The sequence below is a fragment of the Plecotus auritus genome (assembly GCF_963455305.1).
Source record: "Plecotus auritus genome assembly, chromosome: 1".
In the NCBI taxonomy this organism is placed as follows: Eukaryota; Metazoa; Chordata; class Mammalia; order Chiroptera; family Vespertilionidae; genus Plecotus; species Plecotus auritus.
Genome location: NC_137770.1, coordinates 47,544,009 through 47,567,737, shown reverse-complemented (window position 1 = coordinate 47,567,737; position 23,729 = coordinate 47,544,009). Strand labels below are relative to the sequence as shown.

At 39.6% G+C, this 23,729-nt stretch overlaps 2 protein-coding genes across 3 annotated transcripts in view; both read left to right on the top strand.

Annotated features, from left to right (window-relative positions):
* PIAS1 (protein inhibitor of activated STAT 1) overlaps nucleotides 1–22,627 on the top strand; it is a 134,741-nt gene extending 112,114 nt beyond the window's left edge. For both annotated transcript variants that reach the window (XM_080648142.1, XM_080648141.1), the window contains exons 9-14: nucleotides 1,792–1,952; nucleotides 3,621–3,751; nucleotides 4,662–4,842; nucleotides 15,607–15,749; nucleotides 17,736–17,770; nucleotides 18,687–22,627. In XM_080648142.1, the coding sequence (XP_080504268.1) occupies nucleotides 1,792–1,952; nucleotides 3,621–3,751; nucleotides 4,662–4,842; nucleotides 15,607–15,749; nucleotides 17,736–17,770; nucleotides 18,687–18,980 (945 nt within the window). In that variant the 3' untranslated portion in view covers nucleotides 18,981–22,627. The remainder of the gene's footprint in view (nucleotides 1–1,791; nucleotides 1,953–3,620; nucleotides 3,752–4,661; nucleotides 4,843–15,606; nucleotides 15,750–17,735; nucleotides 17,771–18,686) is intronic.
* LOC308250167 (rho-related GTP-binding protein RhoQ-like) lies at nucleotides 6,141–8,391 on the top strand. The gene has a single exon (XM_080672518.1). It carries the CDS (start codon nucleotides 7,697–7,699, stop codon nucleotides 8,288–8,290), a length of 594 nt encoding a protein of 197 aa, XP_080528644.1. The 5' UTR covers nucleotides 6,141–7,696; the 3' UTR covers nucleotides 8,291–8,391.
* Nucleotides 22,628–23,729: the final 1,102 nt, after the last annotated feature.

Genomic DNA, 23,729 nt, shown 5'->3' with positions numbered 1-23,729 from the left:
CCAATATGCTTCTAGTAGGAGGGGACACGCACATAAATGAATAGTATGATCATATGCATGGTGAAGTTGGAAGCATAGAGAAGAGAGCTGTCCGTTTCTCTGTGTCCCTCCTGTTCATACTTCTCATACTGTAAACTGGCATTACTTCCTTCTCATAAGTTTATAGCACATCTGTGTCCTTTTTTTATTCTTCATCACTGCATCCTGTTGAAGTCCGGAGGAAACGATGTTACTTTAGAGATAGAAAAAGAAGCCCAGAAAGGGTAAGGGCTTTTCCTAGAGGCACAGTAAATAATTGGTACCAGAACAATAATCTAGGGCCCCAAATGACAGTAAATTTCCTTAGTAGACTAGGAAATTGCACATTTCCCTGAAATTATTCTAAGCCAAGAATCTTTTCCTCTTTTTTTCCCCTCATTTAATTCATGATCTTTTTCAAATTTTTATATTTTCTAAGCTTGCAAATGTGCTGGTATTCAGCAAATAATGTGGTTATTGAAAATAGATAACTTCTATACTAAAGGCATACCTCAGAGATACTGCATGTTCAGTTCTAAACCATCACAGTATAGCGAGTCGTAATCTATTTCCAGTGGAGGGTCTTGTCTTCAATTTGTGAAAAAACGCACATCTGTGAAACACTATAAAGCAAGGTGCACTAAAACGAGGTATGCCCAGATATGGCCAGTGTGGCCTCTCTGGACCCCACAGTGGAAATCAGCTGCACTGTACACAGTGTTCTTCAGGGAAAGGGCGTGTTGATATGGCAGCTCCCTGTGGGAAGATCGTTGGATGGCTTTTCTGCCTGGGGCCAAAGCTAACAGCTCAGGTACCAGATGAAGCAGATTTTATTGTACATAGGACAGAGAAAGACTCAGCCTGTGTCAGCTTAAGCAACATTTGCAGGGCAGGAAGATAAAATCTCATAACATGCTGGAGGTGCTAGAAATCCAGGGGTGTTTGCTGAATTGCTTGTGATGGTGCCCAGTGAGGGAGGGCATACAGGAAGTGCACACACTTGCCTGCCTTCTCAGAGCCATCATTCAGTAATTAAGTCAAACATTGTGGGAAATGCTTGTCATTCATTTCATTTTGACCTGGGTACTACTCTCATTCAGGTATCAGGTTGATAGTAATGTCATTGTATCTGTATACTGTACTGCAATATTTAATAAGATTTTTTTTTCCTTTCCCAAATTGCTAGTAAAAATGGTTCTAATTGTTTTGGATCAGGGATTATTTTAAGAATTTAGTGGAAGCACTCTCTCCGGAAAAATGCACATACTTTAAAGTTTTTACATATTTATTTTATATATTGATTTATTGATTTCAGAGAGGAACATAAATGATGAGAATCATCAGTGGGCTGCCTCCTGCAGGCCCTCCACTCAGGATTGAGGCCGCAACCTGGGGATTTGAACTATGCCTCCTGGTTCATAGGTTGACACTCAACCACTGAGCCATGCAGACCAGGCCAAAATTTTACATATTTCAAGGAGTTCATGTCCCTTCCTCCCCACAAAAGCCTATCTGTGAGCTGTAGAGTGAGGGTAAATAACCCTTGCTGTAGACTTTCCATAGCCGCTGTGTTTAATATCTAAAGAAATTCTGTAATTTTTTAATAGTTGTTTTACAGAAAATGTGTTTAATGTTCTTCCATATTGACAAAAAGTAAACACAATGCTTTAAGTCAGAACACATATATACATTGTGCATCAGGAAATATTTATCAAAACTTACATTTTGAATAACAGTTGTCTAATATTTACTTTTGTCTCCTTTTTTTTAAAGCTTGGTAAAATGCGGCTGACAATTCCATGTCGGGCCCTTACCTGTTCTCATCTGCAGTGTTTTGATGCAACTCTTTATATTCAAATGAATGAGAAAAAGCCAACCTGGGTTTGTCCTGTCTGTGATAAAAAGGCTCCGTATGAGCACCTTATTATTGATGGGTATGTCACTTTAAAGTTTTTCCTTGTATTGGTGTTGTCTGGGTTTGTTATTTATCAGGTCCGGTTTTCTGAGTTACATATTTTTAAGATTTTCATGATTCTACAAATAGTATTTTTCAAACTACATAATATTATGAACATTTTCTCTTTTTAACTTGATGTCCTCTTTTTTGAAAAATGCATGCTTTACTGTCAGTGCCTCCTGACTTTACCATTTAAGCACCAGTAGTTCCAAGCAGGTTTATGCTTACACCTTTTCCTAATGTGAATCCATCTATCCCTAGACATGCAGACCATATTAGAAAAAAAAATGAAAGAATTGTGAAACTCTGGTTAACGTAAGCTCACCAAAAATTGGGCTTTTTAGAAGTTAGCCTGTTTTTGGAGATTTTCTCATGCCTATTCCCTGCTGTAAAGGCTCCTAAAACTGATCAACATACTGAATGAGTAGCAGCTTACTTTGTTTTTTTTATTTCCTCTGAAATACTTGTGTTTATCTTTCTTGTGCACCAATAGCCTCATGAAAATCTATATTTTTAACACTCATGTTTTATCTACCCTACCAAACATCTTGGAATGTTCCTCTAAATTTTCCCCTATTCTCTAGCTTCCTCCCCCTCCCCCCACTTTTGCCACTGAACAAAAAGAAACTGAAAAAAAAGGATCTTCTTGATATTTCCTGTACTTTCTAACAAAAACACTCAAGGCAACTTATCTATAGTAGTTGAGAAAACATAGGAGTCTGAAGGTGGAACATGAGGAATGGAATACATTTAGCAATACAAGGGTATCCCAGAGCTTGAAAGATGTTAGACTAATCAGTAGGGGGGAAAGTAAACATGTAATTTAATTTTTCATAGATAGCAATAATCACTAATAAATCTCAATTGAATAATATTTTACCAATTGTATATTATATTGTTTTAGATTCCCCCCATCAATTGAGATTTCTTTGTTATTCTAAAAGTCATGTATGCATACATATATATATACACCCATACACTTAATGAAGAATTGGAAAACATAGGAAAATTAAAAAGCTTTTGTGGTGTGTTATTTTCACAATTGTGATTGCACAGTATTAATATTTTTTATCCGATTTTATTTAACATTATAACCTAAGAATTTGACCATTAGTTTTACACATTTTTTTGCAAGTCTCATTTTTTAATATCTCCATGATATTTATCAGGAGGCTTAACATTCAATACATGTCTTGTATTTATTGCTTCAGTTTATCAAACAAGATATGCTTATTAGAGGCAATTTGGACTATGTAAAAAAAAGGTATGAAGAAAAATAAGTGTCACACTCAGATAAGTGCTATTTCTGTGCCATGTACACACAGAATTTTATTTAAGTGTAAGGTTTCCTTTTCTTGGCCTCTTCCTACTTTCTGTGATCATTTTCACATACTAACAAATGTTTAGAAATCTCGTTTTTCATGGTTACGTAATGTTTCCTTGCATAAAGGTACCATAATATAAATAACTACTTTCTATTTAGCTCTAGATTTTGAGAACAAGTATAACTTAATCTGGTCCACTTTCTTCTTTCTCATTTATACTTGTATAAAACATGAAGGATCTGAATGTTTTTTTAACAGTAATAATTCTAATCTATCTTCATTTAAAATGTGACATTCAAAAGACAAATTGTGTTTTATAGCTTGTTTATGGAAATCCTAAAGTACTGTACAGATTGTGATGAAATACAGTTTAAGGAAGATGGCTCTTGGGCACCTATGAGATCAAAAAAGGAAGTACAAGAAGTTTCTTCCTCTTACAATGGAGTTGATGGTGAGTGTTGATTTTTTTTTTTTAAAGGGTGGGCAATCTTCCTGCTCTTAAAATGCTCAAATTTTATTAAAAAAAACCACTCAGCTCAATAACTCTTATTAAATTATTAATTACATGTTCAGAAGTTGTAAAGCTCCTTTTAAACTCACTTTTGCCAGCTTTTTTTTTTTTAAAATATATTTTATTGATATTTCACAGAGAGGAAGGGAGAGGGATAGAGAGCTAGAAACATCGACGAGAGAGAAACATTGATCAGCTGCCTCCTGCACACCTCCCACTGAGGATGTGCCCGCAACCAAGGTACATGCCCTTGACCGGAATCGAACCCGGGACCTTTCAGTCCGCAGGCCGATGCTCTATCCACTGAGCCAAACCAGTTTCGGCACTTTTGCCAGCTTTTAAAATGTTGTGGTATAAGACTTCAAAGTAATATAGTAAGTCTTTATAAAATCATTATTTTGAAATGGTATCCTTTTAAATTTTTAGCAGATTGGTACAGATTCGTGAACATTATTTTTTTCTTTTCCTGGCTTTTAGTATGTTTTTGCTGGAGAGAGGCTATATGACTTTTTAAAAATGTTACCACAGCATTACTTAAGTATATCAGGTACTGTACAGATAAACAAATGTAATACATAGGCTTTGCACTCAAACTGCTTTTATTCTGAAGTGGACATACATTTTGATTGTCTTGATTCAGAATTATTTTTCAAAAAAATTTTTTTAGCAGCCAATACTAAATAGTAGTTTTAAACTTAGGCAGACAGAACCACTGTTGGTTTTCTACTCTCTGACCCCAGCAATATTGTAAGTCTGAACTATAACTGACAAATTAACTCATGAGCACACTGAGAAAAAAAGAGAGGTGTCATAGGTCTTTTTGCCTTGTGTTTTAATCATTCCCACACAGGATGCTTGAGCTCCACACTGGAGCATCAGGTGACTTCTCACCACCAGTCCTCAAATAAAAATAAGAAAGTAGAGGTGATTGACCTAACCATAGACAGTTCTTCTGATGAAGAGGAGGAAGAGCCACCTGCCAAGAGGGCCTGTCCTTCCCTATCTCCCACATCACCACTAAATAATAAAGGGTAAGTGCTGAGACATTAAAAAAAAGAGTCATCATGAAAGTTAATTTTGCAAATAGGATCTTCCACATAAAATGATTATGCATGATTATAAGACTTACTTAGCAATCAAATAGTAAGTTGAATTTTTTTCCCTAGTGTGTGATATTCTTGAGGGGTTTGGATAATGCATTAAATTAGATATAGAATTCATCAAACCAAAATAGGGTTTTAGTACAGTGATTCTCAAATTTTGGTGTACATCAGCATCCCTCAGAGGGCTTGTTAAAACATACATTGCTTCCTTACCCATCACATGTCTTATTTAGGAATAAAGACTGAAAATTTTATATTTCTAAGTAACTTCCCAAGTGGTCCAGTGCTCATAGGATTTAGAACATTTACTCAATTTGGAAAGTATATGCCGTAAAATTAACCCTAAGTAGGATGTTTAAGGTAGAAAACAGAGGAAGACCAGATAAATACTTTCAACCTGCCTCAATGTGTAAGGCTGACAATGAAAGAAGTCTGAGACTTAAGTTGCAGTACACTTAATGCTTTCCTTTTTTTTAAATATATTTGTAAAAGAAGGAATTCTTACCATTTGCAACATGGGTGGAACTGGAGAGCATTATGCTAATCGAAATAAGCCAGTCAGAGAAAGATAAATACCACATGATCTCACTCATTTGTGGAAATAATGAACAACATAAACTGATGAACAAAAACAGATCCAGAGACAGAGAAGCATCGATCAGACTGTCAAACCTGAGAGGGAAGGTAGGGGAGGGGAGGGGTAAGGGGGAGAGATCTTGTATGCATGCATATAAGCCTAACCACTGGATACAGACACCAGGGGGTTGAGGGCATGAGTGGGGGGTTGGGGAGCAATGGAAGGATAAGGACACATATGTAATACCTTCATCAATAAAGAAAAGAAAAATATATTTGTATTGGTTTCAGAGAGGAAGGGAGAGGGACACATGCAGGTATGACCGCCCCACGTTTGGGCTCCAGTTGCGAGTACCCTACATTGGGCTGCCAGTTGTGAGTGTCCCCCCTACATCTCGCGTGGTTCAGGGTTCAGGTTCAGGGTTTGGGCTCTGGAGGAGGCTGCACGCAAATGAAAGAGACTAGAAAATATTAATTTGGAAATATTGGGGGCCAGGTGGGAGCCCAACTCAAGGGGAAGGACTCCACCCCGCTCTGGCCTTGCTATCCCTTTTATTAAGACTATGGGATACACCCATAGCCTTTAGGCAGGCAATTCCAATAATAGCCATCAGCAAGGATTTATGTAAAACTAGAAGGTGGAAGTGCTTTAGCTACCATTGTCTCAATTAGACAGTAAGTGCTTGGCTCTGACCTTTCAGAGCTTCAAGGTTGACCAGCCTTCTGGGTTCCTTGTCCACACCTCTCTGCTAGTGAAGACAATGGGCGGCTTCCAACAGAGACAGAGATAGAAACATCAATGATATGAGAGAATCATTGATTGGCTGGCTGCCTCTTGTATGCCCCACACTGGGTATTGAGCCCACAACCTGGGCATGTGCCCTGACCGGGAATCGAACCATGACCTCCTGGTTCATAGGTTGACACTCAACCACTGAGCCACGCCAGGCAGGCTAACGCTTTCTATTTTGCAGACTCATTTCCCATTAAGTCTCATCCTATGTAATAAAAGTGTAATATGCAAATCGACCGAATAGTGGAACAACGAGGGAGTGGGGCTGGTGAGCAGGTGGCACCAGGTCGCATGCCAGTGGGCAGAGGGACGGGACAGCGATCGGGTAGCCGGCACCATCCCCTGATCGGCCTGCCCAGTCACCTCCCACAGAGGGAGGCCACCGGTGGCGGTGGAAGCGGCGGCGGGGGGTGAGGCCGGCCTGCACTGTCCCCAGATCGGTCTGCCCGGTCGCCTTCCACAGAGGGAGTCCAGACTGCAGCTTAGGCCTGCTCCCCCCGGCGAGCAGGCCTAAGCCACCAGTTGGACATCTCCTGAGGGCTCCCGGACTGTGAGAGGGCGCAGGCCAGGCTGAGGGACCCCCCTTTCCTGAGTGCATGAATTTTTGTGCCCCGGGCCTCTAGTATCAATAATAATGTACCTTGGTTATGCTTCAGTTCAGTTCATTAAACACTGTTACCTATTTTATGTAAGGTATTCCATGCTAAATAAACATGGGTGAAAATGAAATTGGTATATACAGTCTTAACCTTGAAGGGTTCAACACATTGTAGAAGATGATAAAATAAGAAACAACTCTCGTTGTACTCTTAAACAGACGGTTAGTCTCCTAGACACAGTGGGGATTCTCAGCAAAAAGACTTCATGCTTTGCTGTGAAGCACAATAGTAGCCCACTAAAGATTAGAAATAAGCCCTTGGGGGGAGTCCAGCTAGGGCAAGCCAGCTGGGCCCGTGGCAGCTGCAGCCGCGGGCGGGATGCAGGAGCTGGTGGCGGGTGCCCCTCACTCAGGGGAGGCGCCTGGGACCGCCCTCCTCCGGGCCCACGTGGGGCGGGGACAGCTACTTGACCCTTCCCTTCTCTGCCCTCCCCAAAGTTGCGGTCTCCCCTGGGGCCGGACAGTCTTATGATCCAGCGGATCCTCCTGGGGTGGCTGGGTTGGGGATCGGGCACTGAGCAGTTGGGGCAGCGGGCAGGTGCGGAGACTGGGGCCTGGGCAGTGACCAAGGCGGCGGCTGCGCCCTGGGCCCACCGCCCCCTCCCCTTTGGCGGGGGGAGCCGCTGCATGGGGCTGGGGGGATGGCCCAGCTACACTGAGCAGCGGCGGTGGACCCCCCAGGCGGGCTGGGGTCGAGCCGGGAGCCGGGGCAGGAGCTCCGGGGGGACCATGCCCGGAGGCCAGCCAGCCGCAGCATGGCTCATGGGCCCGACGCGCTGATGCTCAAGTGTGTGGTAGTTGGCGATGGGGCGGTGGGCAAGACATGCCTGCTCATGAGCTATGCCAACGATGCCTTCCCGGAGGAGTACGTGCGCACCGTCTTCGACCACTACACAGTCAATGTCACCGTAGGGGGCAAGCAGTATCTCTTGGGACTCTATGACATGGCCGAACAGGAAGACTATGATCGTCTGAGGTCTTTTTCTTATCCAATGACTGATGTCTTCCTTATATGGTTCTCTGTGGTGAATCCAGCCTCATTTCAAAATGTGAAAGAGGAATGGGTACCAGAACTTAAGGAATCCGCACCAAATGTACCCTTCTTATTAATAGGAACTCAGATTGATCTCCGCAATGACCCCAAAATTTTAGCAAGACTGAATGATATGAAAGAAAAGCCTATATTTGTGGAACAAGGACAGATACTAGCAAAAGAGATAGGAGCGTGCTGCTATGTGGAATGTTCAGCTTTAATCCAGAAGGGATTGAAGACTGTTTTTGATGAGGCTATCATAGCCATTTTAACTCCAAAGAAACACACAGTAAAAAAAAAAAAAAAAAAAGAATAGGATCAAGATGTATAAACTGTTGTTTGATTACATGAGAAACATCTTCAGTGGCCAACGAAATTGTCCATTTCTCTCTAAGAAAGCATATGAAGTGCTACAGCTATACCCAGACCTCTTATAAATACTGAAGCAGTTTAAAACTTGAATGAAAAACAACCCTGTCCTCAAAATTCTATAAAGTTCATTAAGAATGTTTCTTAAGGTCCAAGAAGCAGCAAACAGCATCTGAAGCCACAATTCTATCTAATAAAAGAGTAATATGCAAATTGACCATCACTCCAACACACAAGATGGCTGCCCCCATGTGGACACAAGATGGCCGCCACAAGATGGCCAGCAGGGGAGGGCAGTTAGGGGTGACTGGGCTGGCAGAGGAGGGCAGTTGGGGGAGACCAGGCCTGCAGGAGAGGGAAGTTGGGGGAGACCAGGCCAGCAGGGGAGGGCAGTTAGGGGTGTTCAGGCCGGCAGGGGAGGGCAGTTATGGGGGGGCCAGGCCTGCAGGGGAGAGCAGTTAGAGGCAATCGGGCTGGCTGGGGAGCAGTTAGGCATCGATCAGGCTGCCCGGGGAGTGGTTAGGGGGTAATCAGGCTGGCAGGCAGAAGTGGTTAGGGGCAGGCAGGCAGGTAGGCTGGTGAGTGGTTGGGAGCCAGCAGTCCTGGATTGTGAGAGGGATGTCCGACTGCCTGTTTGGGCCCAATGGGATTGGTCTTAAAGGGGCAGTCGGACATCCCTCAAGGGGTCCCAGATTGGAGAGGGTGCAGGCTGGGCTGAGGTACACTCCCCCATGCACAAATTTTGTGCACCGGGCCTCTAGTCTATTATAAATACTTTATTTCAACTAGAAGGTACAATCTCTCAGGGGTTTCATAGTTTAAAAAGCTACAATCACATCATGTAACTACATAAAAAAAAGTGCTAAAAATGGGACTGCCTGGCGTTGACCATATACATTTCTGCACAGTCTTTATGGAATCTGCACACACACAAAAATCTTCCTTTGTTCCAATTAATTGTTCTTGTATGTAAGTTGCTTTCTATTCCAGTATATCCAGAGTGGTGAAATAATGAGGCCAGCCACATAGCCAAAGGTCGCCCCAAGCGTGCAGGAGGTGGGCCACACTTGAGGAGAGAATGTATGAGATCAAAAGAACAAATGTTTTATTATTACTTGAGCACAAGTTAAGTGTAACCTAAATATTTCTATATTAAAGCTTAATGTGCTTTCTTGAAGAATGCCTAAAGTGTAATGAGGTCATAACTGCATTTATCAGGAACACTAAAAAATGTACGTGTTTTAGTTAATGTACGTTAACTGTAACAAGGCTTTTGGCCACTTTGGTAGATTTATTTTGATGCTCCCAAACTGCATGAGACACATGCTAAAATTACAAATTAAAATTTTGGGTCAGACTTTGCCATAATCTTGGACTCAATTTAGCTCTCTGAAGTTGGTAATTTTGTTTGTGAATTTCCACATTGGCTTGTATATCAAATGAAATTTGAAGTGTGTATGATGACCAAATCATACGAAACTTTAAATTGTGTTAAGGAGAAATAACCTAGAATTCAAGCATGTTACATGCAATTTATAACAAAGCAATTGCTTCCATTATAAAACTGATGTTACTTTTCAGGTAGATATTGGAACCCTAGTAGAAGTTACAAACAGTGCATGTTGGTCCCTAGGTGAAAGGCCCTGTTTTTAAAAACTTCTTCATGTTATCTGTGAAGCTTATTTGGCATGCTTAAGCCACTTCTAACCTTTCTCTGGGGGACAGGCTATAGAACTGTGTTAGAGATGAACCATCTTAATTACACCTATTTAAGATTCTACTGTGGATCTGCCTTATTCCACATACCATGCAACAGACAACAGAATTAGACAGAGTTTCAGTGTGAATAAACCAATGCAGTTCAGAAAGGCATAATCTCATGCATGCATTTCCCCCCAGCCTTTTCTACCTTTAAACTTGCTGTTGCCTAAATTATGATTTTATGTCTTTGGTAGGCTCCTGTTAATTTCCATGACTTGCGCTTATAGCTATGTCTATTGCATAGATTGATTAATGGAACATTAAACTTTTATACTTGAAAACAATAGCCTTAAATACTCGTATCAGTCACAAATCTAGGATGCAGTGGCTTGTCTGTGAGCTTTGTAGAGATTTTTTAAAAACATAAGCATTGCCCTAACCAGTTTGGCTCAGTGGATAGAGCATCGGCCTGCGGACTGAAGGGTCCCAGGTTCGATTCCGGTCAAGGGCGTGTACCTTGGTTGCGGGCACATCCCCAGTAGGGGGTGTACAGGAGGCAGCTGATCGATGTCTCTCTCTCATCGATGTTTCTAACTCTCTATCCTTCTCCCTTCCTCTCTGTAAAAAATCAATAAAATATATTTAAAAAAAAAAAACATAAGCATTATCTTCCACATTGAAGAGTGGAGAGTCTACTGAGTAACTAGTCAGGAGCTTTCTCTCAGAACTGGACTGTGGATGTCTTCTTTCACCCACGAAGCTTAGTTCACATTAAGTACCATGGCCTTATGTATGCTTAAAAGGAATCTCATGTAATGTTCTCATTTACTTTTGGTTTGCTGGTTTTAGATAGAACTGAAAGGAATTGTATAAATCAATTAGTATATTATCTAAGTTGTCCAACACATGGTATAAAGGAATTAAGACAGTAAAGTATTATACATTTCCAACTTGTCTTTGGGGATTTGACAGGAATTTTTTTTTCTCAAACTCACATCTCTGGAATTCTTCACACTTGGTTTTGTTTTACTAGCCAATGAAAGTTAAAATCTAGAATTTGTCCTACCCTAAGAGAAACAGACTTAGGAATCTTAGAAACACAGTTCTGTTATCACCTGTTTCATGAATGGGCCTCAGTTTCCTCATCTATAAATATGGACATAGAACAGATGATCTCCAATGTCACTCACTTTTATTAACTCTTACGATTCTCTTCTTCACAATTATAATGGTTGGCCATTACCTTTTCAGCTTCACATTATTTTCAGCTTCGCATTCTTAAGATGGTACAATCCTGTGCATGGATTATTAGAACTTTAAGCAAAGATGATTGTATCTGCCCAGCCGGGTGTAGCTCAGCGGTTGAGTATCATCCCAGGAACCAAGAGGTCACCGGTTCGATTCCCGGTCAGGGCATATGCCCAGGTTGCAGGCTCTATCCCCAGTGGGGGCGTGCAGGAGGCAGCCAATCAATGATTCTCTCTCATCATTGATGTTTCTATCTCTCCCTCTCCCTTCCTCTCTGAAATCAATAAACATATATTTAAAAAAAAAAAAAAAAGGTGATTGTATCATCTGAGCCTGAGGTGCCTTAGGTACTCTATTGAACTTGATGGGGTTTGGAGTTTCCCATTGCTTATTAAGAGCCTTTTCATTGCTTTGGTTCTTGGGTATTTCTTTTTGCAAAATCCTTCCTGCCACTTTACCTAAAAACCAAAGATTTGTTTTCTAGTCATTTGTTTTCAGATTGTAGAAAATTGCCTTCTTTCCAGAAACACATCTTCATTAGGTCTTCATAGAAATTCAGACTAGTCACTGAACAACGAATTCAAAGAAATGAAATATCTGGGAAATAAAATACTTCAAAAATCTTAGTGACTTGAATTTTATTAGTGAGAGCAAATACACTGCTTCAAATAAGGTCATTTATGAATGAACTTAAACTTAAGTTAATATTTTTTATATATAATCAGTTCTGACGTTCTTAAAAGTAATTTTAGTGGCTCCCTGAAATCTTATTTAACACTTTGCTAACTTATCCCTCATTCTATCTCTAAAGGTACATTTTAGGTTAGCCAATTTCGAATTATCATATTTCCATAAGCAGAGCCTGAATTATGGTTTTTATTGTGAATTATCTTAGTTATTTTAGACATTGCTTCCATTTGATTTTTAATTATTCATTTTAAGTACCAAATTAAATACTGGTTTGTTGGTTGTTGCTTTTTAAGTGATTGTTAATTTAACAGTGTCCCATCTTAACACATGGTGTTGCAAATAAAATAACATGCATAGTTTACTAAAAAAAAAAGATTAGAAATAGGTATATATCAGAATTACACTGCCTGTTGTAACTGAATAAGAGCTGTTTTTAAAACTCTCCCCAACAAATGGTAGTGCCTGGAGAAAGAATGTAAGTGAAGGAAGGAAAGTCCACAGAAGGCTTTGTTACAGATTTCAGGGTTTAGGAAAGAAAGTCAACACTAGGCCAAGAACAGGAGGCATTTTGTGCTTGGAGTCAAATTACTTTCAGGTTTGCTATTATTTGATGAGATAAAATGATCTTCTATTTTAACATATTTACTAGAGGCCCAGTGCATGAATTCATGCACGGGTGGGGTCCCGCCAGCCTGACCCCAATGGGGCAGATTGGGGCCGGACCTGTCGGGAGGAGGAGATGGCGTGAGGTTGGCTTGCCGGCCTGCTCCGATCAGGGCCCGATCAAGGCCTGGCTGGCTCAGGGGAGGTGCTTCGGGCAATTGGCTGGCATGCCCCACCCCAAATGGGGTGGGGGGGCCAACTGGGTCAGCAGCTGGGGGAGGGGCTGTGGGAGGTTGGCCAGCCAGACCCACCCTTGATTGGTTAGGGGGGGGGGGGGCGATTGGGGGTGGATCTGACTTGGGGGAGGGGGCCATAGGCAGTTGGCTGGTCGGCCCTGCCCCTGATCGGGGTGGTGGGGGCCCATTGGGGGAGGGGTTGGCCGGGGGGGGTGGCTGGGGGTAGGGGCTGTGGGAGGTTGGCCACGGGGCGGGGGGGCGGGGTCCCCTCCATAGGGCTGGTTCACTGGCTGCAGTGGGCATCATAGCAACTGGCATTCCGGTCACTGGCTTTTTATATATATAGATAGTTACTTGAAAGATTAAGTTGCAACAGTAAATGCATAATCATCATAAATGTAGCTCTTCACTTATTAGAGGACTTTGACTATTTCAGGAATCTTTGTGGTATAATCAAACATAACACAGGATGGTATTTCCACTCTAGAGTAGCTTATCTCAGCATACAGGCAGAAATAAAAACAAAAGCATTATTCTAAACAAAATGAATATTTAAACACTAATTCTACCTCACATCCTACTTTATGAACATTTTACCTCTGATTATATGTAAACTGTATAATAATTTTACTGTCTGAATATACATTTTTTTCTTAAAGGCAACTTTTTTGAATGTTTAGAAATGTAATGTTTCTTCTTTGGATGTTTACTTTGTTTCTCCAAAAATAGCTTTGTTTATTATATTTGGAAAATTACATTAGGTGCATTAACTACTTCCTGAGCTTCCCAATGCATAACTGAACCCAGGCATAGTATTTGCAAATGCCAGATCTTTCTCTGTATTCAGATAAAACAAGCAACCTGGGAGTTGATTACATTCTGAAAAGAATAATGCCATGTTCAATACTAGTGGCCATTTGACAATAACGACTAGCCAATAAATAGAAGCCTAAAGGCAGCATATTGCATTTGTTATTGTGTGTTGTAAAGGAGGAAATGCATTTCAGAACATTATCACAAAATTGAAAGAAAAGGAGCCAGGCAGGAATTAGAAAGAGGACAAAAGATCAGTAAATATAAGTCTTCAGCCACTGAGTGTTTAGTATTCATCCAGACATTTCCCTTGCTGTTTGGTATACCATGATGTTTTCAAAGACTAGCATTTCAACTGCCTTCTTCTCTCTTGTAATCCCTTGGGCATTGTCAGAGGAGACAGCTAATGGAAAATGCTAGTTTTTATAGATGGAAGAGGTTTAATTGTTTCCATTAGATGAAACATTTTTATGAAGTGGATGAGAGTGTATTTTATGCTTCGTATCCCATTCATAAAATGTGGTAGATGGTCATAACTGGAGCTCCATTCCTGGAAATCCAACCTTGGCATTTTTTTTTAAATACATTTTTATTGATTTCAGAGAGGAAGAGAGAGGGACAGATAGATAGAAACATCAATGATGAGAGAGAATCATCGATTGTCTGCCTCCTGCACACCCCTCCACCAGGGATTGAGCCCACAACCCAGCCATGTGCCCTTGACCAGAATCAAACCCGGGACCCTTCAGTTTGCAGGCCAATACTCTATCCACTAAGCCAAACCAGCTAGGGCCAACCTTGGCATCTTTTTAAATATTATATACCATGGAAATTGCATCTCCACACCCCATGTACTTTACATGAAGTTTTAAAAGCAAAAGATAGCCTTTTTATGCCTTTTTTCTTTTATTTTCTATAATTTATATACATACCTATTAGCCTCCTAATGGTTGGAATACCATATGTTCCTTGTGTTTGCACTTAGGACTATTAGAATTATTTTATTTTCTTTTTAAAATCATTTCAATTCTTTCTTTTTCTTTCCTCCTCCTTTTTGCTTCTTGCCTAATTTTTGGTAAAGAAAAATTATTTGACTACTCAGCTACTTAAACATTTCACTCTATTCCAAAATCCCTCTTTTTGTGTTATGTTTTTTCCCCCCCAGTTATACCATTCTCCCTTTAAAAAACTCCATACCTGTTCATTATGGAGCATCTCTTCTTGTCTTGCTGTCTTTGTTCATTCATCAGGCCTTTTATGCAAACAGTGCCAGTCAGTGGATATACCAAGATAAACAGTACCTAGTTTTTGTTCTCATAAAGCTTACAAGTCTTGGGGCCAGCTGTTCACTTCACTGCTCAGGTTGCTACATTCCCCCATTCTTGTCTATATGTGTTTTCTTTACAAGGATTTACTTAGGCTTTTTACTAGCTGACATTCCAGTGCTTATTTTTAAAAGGTTTCAAAATCTCGTCTACTATATAGATACACTTCACTCATATCCCATTGAAGTAGCTCAGCCATGCCTTCCCCCTGCATTTGAAAGTATAGATGACGGTGATCCTAAGACAGCATATGATTTGTGAATATTAGATACCATTGCATCCATCCATTTCTCCCAATAGCCTCTGCAGCTATTAAGTATACAGATCATTTCCTTATAAAGTCAGCCCTCTGTATCAGCAAGTTCTGCATCCACAGTCTACAGTTGGTTGAAATTCACAGATGTAGAACATGCTGATAGGGAGGGCCAACTAAACAACTTGTGCATCCAATCTGTGAGGGTTCCTGGAACCAATCCCTTGTGGATATCAAGGAACAATTGTGATTATAATAGTCTAAATTATATCTCCCTTTTCTTGTTTTTATTTTTAGCACAAAAGTTAGGACTCATGAGATGCAACCCCTTTGCTTGTTAAACTTAAAAGTTGATATGACTCATGAAAATTGTGTAAACCTTTTTTTCTTCTAGCATATTAAGTCTTCCACATCAAGCATCTCCAGTGTCCCGAACCCCAAGCCTCCCTGCTGTAGACACAAGCTATATTAACACACCTCTTATCCAAGACTACAGGCATTCTTTCCACATGACACCCATGCCTTATGACTTACAAGGTGAGTCACCGATTGTTCTGTATTGTCACATAGCATTATGTATGGATGACTTTGATTTATATAGTCTTCTTCTGGGTGAATCTAAGGAAGAATTGAAAGATTGGGAAAATGGGATTGGGCCTATGGAATGGTCATAAATAAATACAAATCCAGTTTCTTGTTTGTACTTTCATCAATAGCCAGTGTTTTGCTACCAGTGATAACACTAATGGAATGATCTCTAGGTTTTGTGGACTTCAAAATAGTCTACAAGTTGTTTTTGGGTGATTTCTTATACGCTGATTTGAATTTTGATACTTAGAATATTATTTTTTGTTCCCTGAATCAAGTTATGATGCAAGAGGCATTGTGGGTAACTATTTTGTATTACCTTTTAGAAATGCAGAATTGAAATATTGCAAGGTTTTAATTTTTGTTCTAGTGAAACTGATTCTTCTTTCTTTATTTTATTTTTATTAATCCTCATCCGAGGCTATTTTTCCATTGATTTTTAAGAGAGAGTGGAAGGGAGGAGGAGAGAGACATCGATGTGAGAGAGAGACATCGATTGGTTGCCTCGTGCACACACCCCGACCAGGGCCAGGAATCAAGCCTGCAACCGTGGTACATGACCTTGACCAGAATCGAAACCAGGGCCATTCAGTCCTTGGGGCGACGCTCTATCCCTGAGAAGAATCAGAGCTGATTCTTCTTTTTTAAAGTAGTTTGAAATGTCATTATACCTATTTGTATAATGTATTTTGAGTTAATGATCCTTACATTACCAAAAAGAATTATTATTGTTCTCATATATCTTCATAATTTAATAACTTGTGTATTATCCATATAATCTTAAGAACATTTTTCTTTTTTATTACAAGAAGACATATAGGCCCATTGTAGAAAATTTACCACAAAATGCAAAGTGGAAGTTTCCCTCCACACCTCCCCAGCAGAAATCTCAGGCGACTGGCAAGGATTCTTGGGAGCTGAGGTAGTTGATTGGCTTCTTAGTAACTGTAGTGAAAAAAAACCTATTTCAGCTCCATCCAATAGAACTTCCTGCAATGAGGGAAATGTTGTAATCTGCCAGCTTAATATAGTAGCTACTAGCCACATGGTTGTTGAGCATTTGGAATGCTAGTGTGACTGAAGAACTGAATTTTTTATTTTATTTAATATTAGTAAATTTAAATAGCCATATCATGTTATTAGCTGCTATTCTCTTGGACATTGCAGCCCTATTTTTCACTTAGCCCACTGCAGGTCTTCATGTTATAATCCATTCTAGTATAGTCAGTAGGTGGGTCCCTACTGACTACACTGTCATATTTGTATCTACCTTTGCTTGCACTTTCCCCCAAGTTAGATGTCATACAAGGCATTTTACTCACAGTGGTTTACTTGCTCTTCTTTGCATTACACACTGGGCAACAAAGACAAGAATGCAAATTGCAAGGGGTGGCAGCCAGGGATCAGAGCTGATCCTCTGTAATAGCTGCCACCTCAATAATCAGTCTGCCCTCAGAGTTTCCCTCTCGATAGTGGCAAGTGAGCAAACTTAAGAAAGAGAAAGAAAATGTGTGCTACAATTTGCTTAACTTTTTAAACTTCAAACTTTATCATTCACAAACATGAGGGCAACAGTAATTACATATCTCATGAGGTGCTTGTGAGGAGTAAATTAGAGTAGCTTGAAAAGTTACCGAAGAGGAGTCGATGAGAGCATTTGGTGGAAAGTACTACGTTAGTTCAGTACGAGGTCTGACAGGGCAGCAGTGGTCCAAGTCCCACAAGTGGAGTCACTGGGAGGCACATCATTCCTAAACTGGACTTCAGGCTCAGTAATATAGAGAAGGGAGGGATGTACAACATTTAGCTCAACTCTTCATGTTTAAATTAAATTCTAAATAAATGAGAATTAGCATTTAAAACTTGTGTTTATTTTGGGGCATTTGGGAGACCTTTTTTCCCCAAAAAATTAAAATAATTTTTTTTCTCTCACAGGATTAGATTTATTTCCTTTCTTATCAGACAATCAGGTATGTAATATGAAAAAAAAATGCTATATTTTAACATTGAAAAGTATAATATGTAGCCAAGAGGAAGAAAATAAATTTTCTTAGAAAATTCAGGGTAGTCATACCTGTTACTGTATTGTTATGGTTTTAATTAAGAATTTAAATCAGAACCCATTGTCAGCTGTGCCTGAGTATGTAGAAAGGACAGCATCAAACGGGAGTGAATCGTATTAATACTTTTTTTTTTAATCCTCACCTGAGGACATGTTTATTGATTTGAGAGAGAGAGGAAGGGGGGAGAGAGAGAGAGCAAAACAGCGATGTGACAGAGAAACATTGTTTAACTCCGTACATGCCTAGAGCAGGCACCAGACCCACAACCAAGGTATGAGTCCTGACCTAGATTTGAACCGGTAACCTTTTGGTGTACAGGACCACGCTCCAGCCGTTTGAGCTGGAGCGTGGCTCCAGCCTGGGCTTTACTGGCCAAATATCTCCATAAGAAAAATAGGGTAGACTCTCTTCTTTTCTGCTACTTCTGAGCATGTGCCAGTTTGGAAATATAATTTTGAAAATTGCTTTCAATACAAATTAAAACAAAAACAATTTTTTTTCTGTTTCAGATACAAAAATGTCTCAGGATCAATGATCTGATCATTTCATAAGGCCATTTGATTTTACAAAATGGTTTTTGTTTTTGTCTAAAGTTTTACATATGTCTCCTTTTGCCCCAATTGACACCCTCCCTCCCCTAGCCATTCCTACCCTGGGCAAGCCCCCACCGCCCCAGTGTGATTTTGCAAAATGTTTTAATAAATACTTCAAAAAAAACAGATCCTCAGAATATATTAAAGTTAGGACTTTGTTCTGCTGAGAGAAAGCTTATGAATTTATAAGTATAATTAACATTTGTTTTGTCTTTTTTTCCCCTCCCTAGCATTATAACACCTCCCTCCTGGCCGCTGCAGCAGCAGCAGTTTCGGATGATCAAGACCTCTTACATTCTTCTCGGTTTTTTCCATATACCTCCTCCCAGATGTTTCTTGATCATTTGAGTGCAGGAGGCAGTACTTCTCTGCCAACCACCAATGGAAGCAGTAGTGGCAGTAACAGCAGCCTCGTGTCCTCCAACAGCCTGAGGGAGAGCCATAGCCACACGGTCACAAACAGGAGCAGCACGGACACAGCGTCCATCTTTGGCATCATACCAGACATTATTTCATTGGACTGAGTTCCTTGCCCCTGCTGCTCTCATCCCCACCCCAGATTTAAGTGAACTTGGCAGAAAGAAGAGAACTTTGTGCTATGTTTTACCTTATTCTGTTTAGAAAAGTACACAAGCGTGTGTTTTTTTCCTTTTTTTAGGGAAAAAAATTAAAAGAAATGTACAGAGAACAAAACTATATTTTCAGTTTTACTTTTGTATATAAATCTAAGACTGCCTGTCTGATATAACACTTGTAAAAATAAACCAAAAAAAAGAAAGAAAAGGAAAAAAAGAAAAAAATAACAAGTACCCACAAAACACCTTCAGTTCAATTTTCTGGATTCTGAAGATTTTTTTTTCATCATTTGTCCTATGGTTTTGGTGTTATTTTACTTCAATGGCATTATTTTATTTGCAATAACAAAAGGAATTGCATGTATGAAGTTTTAAATTGTGGGCTTTTCTTTGTTGTGGGGAGGGAGCTGGGGGCATAGTTTTAATTTCCATTTTCTAAAAATGACAGACTTGAGTTTTGTTTGTGTGTGCACATTTTATCCAGCCTTAAGTTATAAATCTCATCTGTCCCACTGCATTCCCTGTGTATTTTCAGGACATAGCTCATGAATGTGTGTTTCCAGTGTGTGTGTGTGTCTGCGTTTTTCTGTCATTACCGTTCCTTCTCTTCCCGAGTTTGCATTCAGTTGATAATCAGTTGCCTGCTTCTTTCAAAGTGCTTTGAAGTTCTTGAACTCACGTAGGAGCATCTTTATTGACTATTCCAATTGCATGTTCTCCATCACAGATTCCCCCTTATTTGCTAGATACCCCTGAGAATATGTTTTTAGAGATTGGAGTAAAGCTCTCTGGGTAAGGGGTAGGCTTAGCAGACCTGTGAATAATACACTTTAGCCTAGCTCTTTACTCTAAATTTGGATTGCCAGTATTATGCACTTAAACAAAGTCTGTGAACACCTACTTTTTTAGCCACAGGGTAACAAGACTTCTTGTAAGATCTGCATACCAAAGTAGGAAGTAAAAATAGCTTAGAAAGCCCTGTTGTGTGTCTTGTGCAGCTGACAGAGAGAGATAAGGTTGCATCACCTCCCCCCAGAAAAGGAAGAAAGTCAATTATCCTAAAAGTATGTTCTCTTCAGACAATACAATGCACCAAGCGTGTCAATCTGTAGAAACCTGCTATCTGATCAACAGCTGAAATTCAAAATGGGCTTGATTCTTAGTCATTTTATTCTTTGGTTCTGAGTGTGCTTATTTGCTTAGCTATCTTGTTTTATTTTCCACCTTTTAAAAGACAAACATGACATAGGAAAGTCAGGTATGTGTTTTTGTTTTTAAAATTCATGGATCAGTCTGATCTATTCTTATTAATAATGCAACATGTAAATACTGAAAACTGTTTTCAGGAGATGAGTGAGAGTTGGAGGGAAGGAAAAGTTCTACTTGTGTTCCACCATCCTCCTCAGAGAAGGTTATACCGTTTTCCAGGTAGTAACAGAGTCTGGGAAAGATTTTTTAGCTGATTGAGAGGTTTAGCAGGTTAAACAGAACAGATCAAGAAGGGGCATCACGATGACCAGTTTTCCAAACTGGGTTTTGTATCACAACTGTTACTGTTCTCAGAGCTGATGAAGGACCGGCCACCTTTGTGTGTAACGTTGTTGTTTTAAGCCTTGCAAAATGACCTTCTGTAATCCAGGTAGACTTGAAGATGGCTGTTATCTTTGGTTGTATGATAAAATTATGGCTCACATGACTATGTGGCATCTAAAAATAATATGTTTCTTACAGCATCTCTCTGCCACTAAATTGTTGACTTGAATTTTGAAAAACAAGTTGATGTTGATATGTATATGTGTGTGTGTATATATATGTATTTATAGAGACAAGTGTGTGTGAGTGACAAATATAGTCTTCCCCAAGGCATGTGTATTCCACACATACATGGCTGAGTTAGTCACTAAACAATTTGCAATAAAAAAAAAAAGATTTATTGTTGGTTAAAGCAGGAAGTAGTTAAGTTTTAAAATGAATCTGGTGTTATGGTGAGTAAATACTTTAAGAACTCTCATTACCATATTAACTTAGGCTAATATCTAATAGTATCATAATTTGTCTAAATTCAGATTGGGATACAAATTACTTAAATTATGGGGAGTTGCTTTTTCACATTGCAATAGGAAACATTATTAATTCAACTACATAAGGTAAAATGAATAGTTTTCTACGTTTTTGGTTTTTTCTGTCATTGGTGTTAGTGGTCTCAAAATTCTGATCAATAACTTTGTGTATGATGCTGAATTACAAACCTTTTGAATGATCCAGTTGGAAACCTGTCCCTTGACTTTCTTTAGCCAGTTTTAGAGAGGGTTGATTTCCCCTTAGTGTCCTGCATTTAACCAACCCACGGGAAGAATGGGTGATAGGGAGAAGTAAATGTCTGTCTAGTTAGTGGCTTTGGTCATGTCTCCACAGGAGAAACCATTCATTGTCTCTTTATTTTAGTTCATTCTACTCTAAGGAGTTTGTTCCCTTCAGTTGCTGACTTTTCAGAATGTTGGTATTAGTAGTAGCTATTACTCTGTTGGTCTCATGGCCAATATTATTAGACTTTCATGATCTGTAGTAATTATTAGTAGAGCCATGCACTGCATCTTCTAAGTTTGTTTTTTTAAAGTATATAGTCATTTCATCTCTTTATTCCTTAGCCCACTCACTCCTCCACGAATGGAGAATTAGTGATTCTTAGAATCTTTAGGCAAGTTGTCACCATCTCCCTTGCCTTGGTCTTTCATAATAGGTGTGCATATGTTTGTGTTTCTGGATAGTATTGTATGTGTGTGTATCACACATATTTGGTAAAATAGCTGTTTGACTAACAGGGTTGAAGTGGCTTTTTAGTTATTTTGTGGGCATTATTGGACACCTTTTTAAAGCAATTTGAAGTTTAACCATGCCACACTTGCTTGACTAATTTATTTTGAACATTAAGTTTTTTCTAATTAATTTAGACATTATCACAATTCTGTATCATTAGCAACTTAGGAAAGATTCACTCAAGCTTCTGAAAAATGTGATACCTTGGCAAATTTTCCTTTGAGTCAAATGTTTGAAGCTGAATGAAAATATATCCCAATTTTAATTTCTAATTATTGAACATCATTTTTAAACAATTCCAGTTTTTAGTACATAAAACACTTCAAGATCTTCAGGACTTTAGAGCACATTTGAAATTATTTTAGTAAGAGTTTTATCAATATATGTTGAATTTTGTTTTATAATTAAAAATAAACCAACACAAAACCACAAAGCTTAGATTTCAGCAAGAGGGAGAGAGAATAGCTGGTGGTCCCAGAGTGTGCTGCTGTTAATTGTTTAATTAACAAAGGGGAAATGTATATAAACATATAAAAGTTATCATAAATTCCATAAACTTAAATCTGTGATTCATTGCCTTAAGACTTTCTCTCTTAGAATTTCCATACCGCATGCCAAACCAGTAAAATGGCTTTTAAAAATGTATAGTAAACCAATGTCAGTTTGTATAAAAGTACCAAGTGAAGATATTTATTACATGCATTGGAAAAAAATTGTTTACCTATGAATGTTACCTGTTTATGTAGAGCTCTTTAGATGTAATAAAAGAAAAGCCTTCAGTTAATTTGTCTTCTGTAAAATACACTGCTGGGTGTGCAAGGGGACAGTCTCTAAGAGAAAGGACATATGCTTTGTGCTGCCAAAGCACCTTTCATCCAGAGATTTCAAAGCATGACGAGTAATTCTTTTGCAACATGCTTTGAGGTAAGTAATGAATGTACAGTCATTCCCCTTATTGAAATATGGTTGGCTTTGTAATGAACCGCAGCATCTGTTTCGTTTTAAACCTGTTTAATCTGCAATTTGAGAGCTAAAAGCACTGTTGCCTTTTTTTGTAGACAATACTAGGTGCTAGATAGATCAACTGAAATTCCAGGAATGAGCATAAAGCCTGGACATGGGGTGGTGTAAAATCCGTTTCTGGGATAGAGGTTTAGATCAGAGGCCTCACAGGACTTTAGGATCCCAGCCACTGAATACCCTTAATTAGGGGCACTGGGTCAGTGGAGATGAGCCCAGGTTCTAATGAGCATTTCACACCACTTAGTGTGTTTTGGGGTAGCTATACTTCAGAGATTCCTGTTAGGCAAATCAGATTAAAAGTTATTTTAAAGCAATACTTGGGCCCTGGCTGGGTTGCTCAGTTGATGGAAGTGTCATCCTGTACATCAAAAGGTGGTGGGTTCGAATTCTGGTCAGGACACATACCTACGTTGAGGGTTGGATCCCTGGTCAAGAGCATGTAGGGGAGGCAACTGATGGATGTTTCTCTTGAAATTAAAAAAACACGGGCCATTCCGTTGACCAGACAAAAAGACTTTAAGGTGAAGTACCCTCATTTATTATAGCCCAGAACTTTCTTGCCCGATCCCATCTAAATCAAAGGTGTCTACTGTCTAATCCTTGGTATCCCAGATTGGCTGTGCAGGATTTGCTTCCTAACGTCCGTGATGAGTTAAAAGGAGATGTGGGCTAAGACCCTTGATCCGTGGCTGAAAGTGAAATAAAGCAGTTCTCTAGGTTGCTGGTTAGCAACACCTAACCAGCCCTCGGGGATTTACCACGATGGTAATGAAGTTTCTGCACCTGGGCTTTCATTGGGCCCTGGGAGCAGTGCTACCAAGTCTCTATTTTTATATTCTTAAAGAAGGCTTCCAAATC

Bases quoted from the DNA above. Each gene is read 5' to 3' on its own strand.
- LOC308250167 (XM_080672518.1), top strand. From the start codon at position 7,697: ATGGCTCATGGGCCCGACGCGCTGATGCTCAAGTGTGTGGTAGTTGGC.